Raw genomic sequence first — 10,000 nt, 5'->3', positions numbered from 1 at the left:
AGCTCTTGACCCAAAAGCCTCTGCCCGATTCAGTGGTGATGTTTGCAAAGGCTCTTGGTGTAGTTTTTGGCACCATTTATGATGTCAAATTCATGGCTCGCTACTGCCGGGGATTCTTTGGCGGTGAAATTGGATTGGCAAGGGTGGCCAAGCTTCTTGATGTGGAGCGTTCCGGTGAAGCTCATCAAGCGGGTTCGGACAGTTTGTTGACTGCCGCTGTGTTCTCCAAGATGAACGCAACGTTTAGGTCTGTGGCTGGGATGTCTCAAGGCTGCTTGTATGGAATTAGCCCAACAATCGTGCGATATTGGCAGCCCGCTCCTGTGATCCTCCGTCGCCCTTGCTTTCCTGTTGCAGCACCTCGTGTCTACGGGGCTCGTCTCATTCATAGTCCTATTCTTCCCACTTATGTACACATGTAGTTAGTTTTGTAAATTCTGATTTTTTGGAGTTGGTGAACAGTCAAGTGACTAGCTGGCTGATCAGTATTCATTTTGTATGTACAACATTTTTTTACACCAAAAGATTATAATACAATTCTTTAATTTCTGTCAAAATTTCCTACTTTATTTCTTTTTATTGCCAAAGTAAATGGGTTATATTTTACCTTGTTTCTTAAGCTCTTGTTTTGAATATGAAGAATGTGACCTTGGAATTGCAAGTCTCTTTAATGTTCTGTCTTTAGGTCTTTAGTTGTAGAGAATTTCCCTTGATCCCCCTTTCCCCTCTTCGCAAAATGTAACACCAATCATTTTCTATATCTTCAAACAAGCTGTACTCATCTTCGTTTGAAGATTGTATATAGCCAGATATTGGCATCGACCATGCTTTCGGTACTTCACAAGGTGTTCATCATTCGTTTTAAAGCCCAACGGTACAGGAGACCTTCCAGGAAACCAAACAGTGTGCAGCTTGTTTAAACACCTCTCCTGGAGAACCCATATGTCGATGCGGTAGTCTAGCTCACTTTTCAATAAGCAAACTGACTCCTTGTAAGGCTGAATGTCATTGGAAATATCAACATTAAGGCTCTCCCAAGTAGCCTCTGGCAGTAACACTTTTTCAAATACCTCACTGCCGGTATCTAACGACACAAGATGAAAGCTATAATCCTTTTCCGCTCGCATAATCCAGTATGCTACCCCATTAGAAACTGCATGTCCAAAACTCCAATCCATGGAAATTATCCAAGTAGGAAGTACACCAATGCTCTTCCAACAGTGTGTACTTAAACTGTAAACCTCCACTTCAATGTAGTGCTGCCGATAAATCGTTACTAACCTCACTACTTTATAGTCGTTGAGCCCGGGGTTGAACCCGAATGCAAGAACACGGTGATATTCGGAATTGGGAGGGCGAGAAAGGTTGGTGACTGGAAGGCCGACATATTTCATTATTGATGGGTTACATATGCTTACAGTACTATTCAAATCCGGACTGTTAGATGACAGACAAAGTAAACCAGTACTTGAACCATGTAGCCGTAAACCTCCCATGTCCAAGCATCTTGCCTTAAATGTTTCATTAAAGAAAATGGAAATGGCGAATTTTGGGTTTGCCTTCAGTGCACTGGAGGCCAACTAGAAAAGTATGGTTAAGGTTTTTGGCATAACTATAAACATGTCTGCCAATAAAACTCGAGCTTCCAATCAAATCACTCCATGACTTGCAGACACACATAAACCGAGCAAGGGATTTTGCCGGTAGTCTTAATAGGATCTGGATCAAGATTTCTTCGGGGATGTAAATGGAATTCTCGCTGCTTGTGGACCTCATCCTGAGGAAGATACAATAGAGAAATAAGTTAGAAAACAAACTCGGGAAACAAATCTAGACCCAGTGCTACAGGGAAGAAGAAGAATAAGGAAAGACTACGTTTGCATCAAGAGGAGATTCTTGTTCGTCAAATATTAAAATGTAGACCAGCTTATAAACTGTTGATGCGAAAAAGTGGTTTGACACGTGGTTCGCCCAACTTAGTGATATTATGTCTTCGGAAGGTAGTTAGTCTTCGGAAGATCAAGTTCCTGCAAAAAGGGACACGTTCGGTAAGACCTTGGGGTACCGGTGCGGTACCGACCGAAGGCTCTCCGATGCTTAAGTAAGTACGAATTTAGTAAATGTCAGATTACAGCTCAAGCGGTAGCGTACCGTTGGTTCTTCTGTCCCCTCTTTTGGGAATAGGGGTCTCCTTATATAGGCCTTGGGAGGCGTGCTCTATGTTCATATTTCCGATGTGGGACTGTAGGAGCTGGTCGTGAGCATGACACGTGTCCTAGGGCAAAAGCATCAAGATGTATAGCATTCGGTTGGGGCCATGCCGAAGGGCATGTAGTGACAAATGTCGATTCCACCCACGTGTCCGTGGGTCATAAGTCGTTAATATACGGTATAAACATAAACAGTTCTTGAACTCTCAAAATCTCATACCAAAACACACATGTAATGTGATAACATAGCATGCAGCACATGTCAAAATCACTTTCAAGAGAGAGAAACGCACACGTACTGTTTATGTCGAGTGTTTTTCAACATCAATCCTTAACATTTGTAATATATTAATTGTATGCAGCAAAGAAAAATATAAGCAGTGGCAAACTTAGATAGAAGACAAATTGTTGTTTCCTTGGTTGGAGCAAGAACTCCGTACGAGAAAAGCAAAACCTATGAAGAAACCCAACATATCTAAAGAAATACACCCTTACCTGAGAAGCTTGGCTGTTGGTTATGAGATTTCAAGACAAGGGAAGGGACCATATATATGGGAGGAAAGGAGAGAGGACAGGGAGAGAAAAATAAAAAAACCCAAACATTTATATATATTGGATCCCGAGCCTCTGCATTTAGAATTCGTATATTTACCCATATTTCGTGAAATCTAAGCCAACCAAATAATCTAATGGAAGAAATATACACCTTACCTGTTTTAAGATGTTGCTGACCAATCAGAGAAGCTAACTTCCAAGTTGAAAAAGGAAAGGTCAATCTGAACCCACACAACCTTTCTAACAAATAATATTTTCGATGCAATAAAGATTATATTGGGCCGATTGTAATAACCCGATGGACTTGTAACATTATAAACCTCTAGATGACGCAACGTAACAAAAGATTGATTAAAATTTTAGTTTAGAATATGTAATTTCGGAATTTACTAAAAACATATGAGGAAACCTTATTTGATAAATTGGAATAACAAAACATAACTCTAGCCACGGGTTAAAACTATTTAAATACTCCTAGAAATCCTAGGAATAAACAAGGAATTAAAATAGGAAAATAACAAAGTTTTCAAAAAATGTAAAAACCTTAAAGTAAGATTTTAGGCTAGAAACTTTAAATACTCCTACATGCTCCCACGCTTATAATTTAACAATTTAAAAGAAGAAGAAAAAAACCTTGATAAAAAAGAAAAGGAAAAAATATCAATTGGCACCGGAAGAACCACAATAAGAGATTTGGGTTTGTCTATGCAAAAACATAAAATAAAAATAAAAATAAAAATCCAATGACTCTTTTGGTTGTCCTAGGTAGAGCAGCTAGCAGAAAGGAATAAACTTTCCAACAATAAGAGATTGGGTTTGTCAAACCTAAGGCCTTCTCCAACCTATAAGGGGCTAAATCCAAATTTTTTCCCTCCAAAAAGTAAATATTTGGGTTTCGCCATGACTCAAATAGTTTTTTCTCCCAACCTTCCGAAATCAAATTTTAAGTCCACAACTTTATTAAATTGTTTAAAAATAGTTTATGTCAAAAAAAATAATATTTTTATGGAAAACTTTTCTTTATTTAATCTTTTTAAATAATGTCATAATTTTTTTTTTAAACAATTTGACCTAAAAAAAAATGAAATTCCACACATATAATTTTATTCCAAAAGAAAACACACAACATAAAAGAAACACACAAGATAATTGAAACACAAAAGAAGGGATTTAAATTTAAAATATTATTTTGACCATTGGATTTAAATTTTAGCCATTGGATCTTCTTTTTTTTTTCACCTTTTAAAATAGCTTAGATTTAATCTAGATCGTTGATTTAAAGTTGCTGTTAGAATTTAAAAAAATAAAATAAAATTTGAATTGCAGCGGACACTTAAGCTGACACTTGGCACCTGCTACATCAAGCCAGTCGACAAAGCCCGTAGTGCGGGCCCCAGTCTCCTTTCTGATGTACATGGGCTGTGCAGCTGTAGATGGGCTCCACTGAATAGTTTCGGGTCCAAACAATACTTGGACTGGTATTTGGGTCCAAGTTTGGATTTTCTCAAACTTTGGCTCTTTCATTTCCTTGAGTTGTAAGAGATTTTGGGCTATAATTTGGGATATTTTGGATTTAGCCTCTTGGGTTGGAGATAGTCTAAAAATGCTTAAAACTTAAAAATACAATGTCAAGACTCTAGATCTTATACAAACGTATGATTTTGTCATCAAACTGCATGCAGAAATTTGGTGAAAAGTAAAAGGAAGGCAGACTTTAAATAGTTGGTGAAAGTAGACGACAGTATTCATAATTTCTTTGGGAGTGAAAGTGAGAGACTGATAGTTTGTAAACTTATCACCCAAACTTATTTGGTATCTTGTAAATTGTAATGATGATTGCTTGTAACGATTCGTCTTTCAACAACTTACGGCTAAGTGCTTTTAGCAATGCCCTCGAATATTGACGAGAAGCCATTTTCTAGTCCATGCCAGTTTTCATCATTGCTTTGAACTCTTCGAAACTTACCCGTCCATCCTAGTAAAACATGTGCACACACGTGCACACACACACACAGACACACATGGAAAATTAGTAAAATGAAAAGTTGCTATACCACTAATCAGATGTTCGCATTTTGTTACGATGTTAATCCTAAATTTTAAAGAGATATTTAGTCATATACCTATTCTTAGCACTAATGATATAGATAAACTCTACACAATTTAATTTCTATAAACAAACCAAAAAAATGACAGCTAGCCCTATTGAATTTAATTTTGATTATTAAATTACTTTGATGCCCTATTGAGTGTCTTGGGTATTTTTATGAGGTTTTGGGGTTGGGTTTGTTTTAAGAAATTGATGATAGTTTTGTAATTTATAATAAGTTAAAAGCTTCTTTGTTATGTTGTAAATGGACTTTGGTTGTGTTTTTAAAATCCATTTCAATGAGGGGCTATGTTGAGGGATTACAATAAGGGGCTTCAATCCAACAGTCCAATAATAACTTTGCACTAGATCGAACGGCTATTAAGGACCCCCTCATTATAACCCCTTACAAAAATCCCTCATTCTAGCCTCTGTATTTTTTTTTTATAAGTTGGGCCCCTATATTGGGTATAATAGTGAATCTCCCAATTTTAAACTCTAAAATGATATCCAAAACCTATTAAAAATTAAGTTGGTACCAGCAATATTACTCAGAAAGAAAATGACATTAAGATACAACAGAACATTGCAAAAATGCTCTATAATTTTGTATAAATTTCAGCCTCTACAAATTTTTTTTTCCATCTTTTTGTTACCTAATTAAGTCCTATTTACATAAATAGATCTACCGTGTGACATATGTCAAATGGGGATTAATTGTTAGTTAATTCTCTATTCTATGAGCCTTTGTAAGGATTTGGATCAAGCATTCTCTTCACCAGTTCTTTTGCTTCCACAGAAACCTTTTTCCCTGTCTCCCGCTCAAAAGCTAGGATATTCTCTCACCCCTTCCCCTCATCCAGCTATGCAATATTTGAAAAATAGTGTAAGAGGGTGTATTGTCATTTTTCTAAATTTAAACTTTTCACTCTGGCCAAAGTACCTCATCGATCAGCATCAAAATTGTAGGTCCATTTGTGACAAGTTGGGTGACATTTGAAGCACAGAATAAATGTAGTAATATTTGACTCAAAAGACGATCGTTTAGGGGAACACTGACCATTGATTTTTATGATCACACATGGTATACAAGATATCCCTCTCTAGGTATGTAAGAAACAATGGAGGCCCTGATTGTTCTTCGTGTTTGAACATATATCTTTAAGGACTGGTTAGCGGCAGCAGATCAACAACTTGAGAGGGAAAAAATGGGGGTACCTTTTTACAGAGATGAAACTGGTGTTGTTAGACTAAAATAGTTCATCATTACACTAATACTTTACATTTCCAAAAGTTATCTGCAACTTCCTTTGTATAAAGGAAATTCACTGTACACAAAGTCAAACTATTCATGTTCAATCTTTTTCAGCCTTAACTTAATTTGGGGAAGATGAAGATGATTCAAAAGCAGCTTTATGTCTCCTCCTTATAGCTTGCTTGTAATGATTCGTCTTTCAACAACTTACGGCTAAGTGCATTTAGCATTGCCCTCGAATATTGACGAGAAGCCATTTTCCAGTCCATGCCAGATTTCATCATTGCTTTGAACTCTTCGAAACTTATCCGTCCATCCTAGTAAAACACACGCACACAGACACACACGAAAAATAAGTAAAACGAAAAGTTGCCATACCACTAATCCGATGTTCGCATACTGTTATGACATTAATCCTAAATTCTGAAGTTGGTACCAGCAGTATTACTTAGAAAGCAAATGAGTAGGGTTGAGAGTTACCTTGTCCAAGTCAACATCAAATATGATGTCTTGGATAACCTGCTCATTAGCGGGGCCAAGTGTGTCGTCTAGCAATGCTTCTCTCAACTCATCAAACTCAACATAGCCGCTGTCATTCTTGTCAAAGTAGGTAAAAGCTTGATGGAGAAGTTCATCGTTGTCTATCTTTCTCAAGTGTACTGACACAACAACGAATTCGTCACAGTTCAGTGTGCCGGTTCCATCACCATCCGCCTTTTTGACATATACAGGAAGGTTGTTAGATAAGGAAATATAATACAATGATAATTAAGAAAAAATTGGATGATGGCAACTATAAGTAAAAGACACACAGAGCAACAAAGGGCATTCATGAGGATATGTATGCGTAATACGAATTGAAACAGAAGCGAAAGTTCTGAATTTTATATTTTCAGAAGTTTAGAAACTGATAGAAAGTACTAGTGAATGTGGAAAAGAAAATAAAAAACATGAAAAGGTGTCAAGCAAATAAACTCACAGCATCAATTAACATCTGCACATCAGGATCAGTGACATGGTGTCCAATCTTCACAAGACCATCTCTAAGTTCTTCAAAATTCAAGTTTCCATTATTATCAATGTCCATCATATTGAATAACTGTCTGATCCCATCTATTTGATCGTCCGGCAAGTTGTCTGCCACCACCTGAAGCGACGAACAATTGAAATTAATAATGCTCGTACAAGAGCTACCTTTAGCAATTATGTGACAGAAAAAAGATTTGGGAACTTACTCTGAGTACTTTCTTCTTGAACTTATTCATCAATGAGAACTGCTTGATCCTTAATGTGACATTTCCTCCCAGAGGAACATTGGGAACTTGATTCGCATGTCGTATCCAGGGATGATCTTCATATCGGATGCCAGAAAATTATTAGTGTAATTTTTTACGCAGTCGAACTCAGAATCATTATGTGAAGGAAAAGTAGACATTGCAATGGTAGTCAAAAGTAAAACCGAAGCATGCTGTACATTCATTTGGAGAAAATTAAAAAGGAAGCTAAAATTCTATGAGCATCTGAGCAAAGAAAAAGAAAAGGAAAAAAAAAGAAAAAGTGTTCCATACTTGAGCAAAACAAATTGCAAAAATGCTCTATAATTTTGTATAAAATCAAGCCTCTATAATTATTGTTTATCTTTTATTACCTAATTAAGTCCTATTTACGTAAATAGATCTACTGGTTCAAGTATGTCAAATGGGGATGGCTAGTCAATTCTCTATTTTGCACAGTAGTAAGTAGTTTCTCAACCTCCTTATTTCTGAGATTTCCACAAGCATATGTAAAAATTCACATACCAAGGACTTCTTCAACTCCAAGCCTGTTGAAAGGATTTGGGTCAAGCATTCTCTTCACTAGTTCTTTTGCTTCGTCCGAAACCTTTTTCCATGCCTCCCTCTCGAAATCTATGCTACCCCGAACGATTGCCTGTGCAATTCCTTCCTCAGATTCTGGACAAGGTATAAATACAACATTAGAAGGCACTCTGGAAAATTATATCACACGCATTTTGTGCACGTATCATATGCATTGAAATTAAACAGATATATCAGAATCAGATGTAAATTGAACCACATGAAAAATTGAATATTGATTTACCTGCCCAAAATGGTGGAACTCCACAAAGTAGGATGTAAAGGATAACCCCTGCACTCCAAACATCAACTTCAGCCCCGTAATTGCGCCGTAAGACCTCCGGAGCCATGTAATATGGACTTCCAACAATTTCACTGAATCTCTGACCTAAATTGGCATCCTTGTGCATCAGTCACATGAAAACCTAGAAAGCAATGAAACAGAACCAAAAAAAAAAAAAAAAAAACAGAGGAAGGAGCAGAAGTCATGTTTTAAAAGATACCTTTCTCAAAAAATATAGAAAGGCCAAAATCAATAGCCTTTAACTGGGCATTTTCACTGCTATCTGTAAACAGGAAATTCTCCGGTTTCAGGTCCCGATGTATCACTCCATTCTGGTGGCATACCTGCAAAAATTTGACACAAAATCATCATTTTTCAAGTGGCAATATATATAAATATATATGTTATTTAAATTACTAAACTAAAAAATGAAAAGGTTACCTTGCAAATCTCAAGAATTGTCCTGGTGACAGTGGCAGCAGCGCGCTCTGTGTAATGCCCTTTCGCCACAATCCTATCGAAGAGCTCGCCGCCCTCACAAAGCTCCATGACGAGATAAACTGCCTCTTTGTCCTCATAAGCCTCTTTGAAGCTGACAATATTCGGATGCTTGGGCAAACGGCGCATGATCTCAGCCTCCCTCCTCACATCCTCGACGTCAATCTCCGTCTTCAGCTTGCTCTTCGATATCTTCTTGCACGCAAGCAACTCCCCCGTCTCCCGGTGGGTGCATCTGTGGGTAATTCCAAACTCCCCTCGCCCCAATTCCTTGCCAAACTCGTACTTGTCAAAGATGTTGTTCCCTGCGGTCTTGTCCAGCACCCAGATGATGCTGCGGTGGTGGACAGCGGCCGAAGCCACCACGGAAGACTTGCGTGGAGAGTCGTGTACGCATTGAGGCAAGGGTTTGATGATATCTTTGCTTCGTTTGTGGTAGATGCCTGCCTTCGCAGGTGTGCATACGCAGCTTCCCATGGGAATGAGGTGGGGGTAATTTGGTCAATTGAGTTTTCAACACCCCATGAGAGAGAGAGAGAGAGAGAGAGAGAGAGAGAGAGAGGAACAGAATTCTAGAAGGCGAGAAATTGAAGACGCACACTAATTTTGGAACATCTTTGCCTTTGGGAAATAGTTTTTGAAAAACAGTTCGTTTCGGTTTTTAAGGCGTCCCGCCATTTTCTAATTCGAGCTGTTTGGTTACTGTCAGATTTGACGACAAAACGTTAGTATTGTCCTCCTCATGTGGACTCGTCCGAAGTAACGCCGTCAACCCAAGTCAAGTATGGTCTAGGTGGAAGAAAAACTTGTTAATTCCAAAATAGATCTCCCTTGCCTTTTTTTTCTTCTTCTTCGTTTTCTCCTTGATATTTTGTTTAGAAATTGAAGGATCCTTGAAAATTTATAATCCTAGAGCAGAACAAGAGAAACCTCAAATATAATAAGTCATATTTCAATTTGATGGCTGATATAGTGAAATTTAGAAACTGGAGTTCAGGTAGGGATACTATTAAAATATATATATATATATATATATATATATACATATGAGTTTGGCGTTGTTGTCAAATTTGCCGTCAACAACTCTAGCATTAATTCTAGGTGAGATTTACACAAATCGGTTGGAAATGTCATTTGCTGTCAACTTTCTATTATCATTCACTTGGCAAATATCTCGATTAGAGATGCCCTTAGAAAGCAATAACACATCGAAGTACATGCATTAAACAAATAGCTTCAACTATAATTGGTACT

At 37.6% G+C, this 10,000-nt stretch overlaps 3 protein-coding genes across 3 annotated transcripts in view; 1 reads left to right on the top strand and 2 right to left on the bottom strand.

Annotated features, from left to right (window-relative positions):
* The window catches only part of LOC117615510 (putative CCR4-associated factor 1 homolog 8), a 12,150-nt gene extending 11,677 nt beyond the window's left edge, over window positions 1–473 (top strand). The window contains exon 2 of the mRNA XM_034344604.1: window positions 1–473. This exon is cut by the window's left edge and continues 206 nt beyond it. Within this exon, the coding sequence (XP_034200495.1) occupies window positions 1–422 (422 nt within the window). The 3' untranslated portion in view covers window positions 423–473.
* Window positions 474–755: 282 nt separating this feature from the next.
* On the bottom strand, window positions 756–1,394 carry LOC117615411 (putative F-box protein At3g21120). Its single transcript, XM_034344492.1, has one exon. The coding sequence runs from the start codon at window positions 1,392–1,394 to the stop codon at window positions 756–758; it is 639 nt and encodes a 212-aa protein (XP_034200383.1).
* Window positions 1,395–6,138: 4,744 nt separating this feature from the next.
* On the bottom strand, window positions 6,139–9,361 carry LOC117616296 (calcium-dependent protein kinase 24-like). Its single transcript, XM_034345556.1, has 8 exons — window positions 8,690–9,361; window positions 8,469–8,592; window positions 8,210–8,353; window positions 7,909–8,061; window positions 7,345–7,460; window positions 7,089–7,256; window positions 6,590–6,823; window positions 6,139–6,426 (listed from the first exon to the last, which is right to left on the bottom strand). Exons 1-8 carry the CDS (start codon window positions 9,221–9,223, stop codon window positions 6,268–6,270), a joined length of 1,632 nt encoding a protein of 543 aa, XP_034201447.1. The 5' UTR covers window positions 9,224–9,361; the 3' UTR covers window positions 6,139–6,267.
* Between the last annotated feature and the right edge of the window lie 639 nt (window positions 9,362–10,000).

The sequence above is a fragment of the Prunus dulcis genome, chromosome 1 (assembly GCF_902201215.1).
Source record: "Prunus dulcis chromosome 1, ALMONDv2, whole genome shotgun sequence".
Classification (NCBI taxonomy): Eukaryota; Viridiplantae; Streptophyta; class Magnoliopsida; order Rosales; family Rosaceae; genus Prunus; species Prunus dulcis.
Note: the sequence above shows the minus strand (reverse complement) of the source record. Positions and strands in the feature narration are given on the sequence as shown.

Excerpts from the sequence above, each read along its gene's own strand:
- LOC117615411 (XM_034344492.1), bottom strand. The coding sequence starts at position 1,394 with ATGAAATATGTCGGCCTTCCAGTCACCAACCTTTCTCGCCCTCCCAAT.
- LOC117616296 (XM_034345556.1), bottom strand. The coding sequence starts at position 9,223 with ATGGGAAGCTGCGTATGCACACCTGCGAAGGCAGGCATCTACCACAAA. Across the intron at positions 8,062-8,209 it reads AGTTCCACCATTTTGGGCAG|AATCTGAGGAAGGAATTGCA; the intron begins GTAAATCAATAT and ends TACCTTGTCCAG. Across the intron at positions 6,427-6,589 it reads TTGATGTTGACTTGGACAAG|GATGGACGGATAAGTTTCGA; the intron begins GTAACTCTCAAC and ends GTGTTTTACTAG.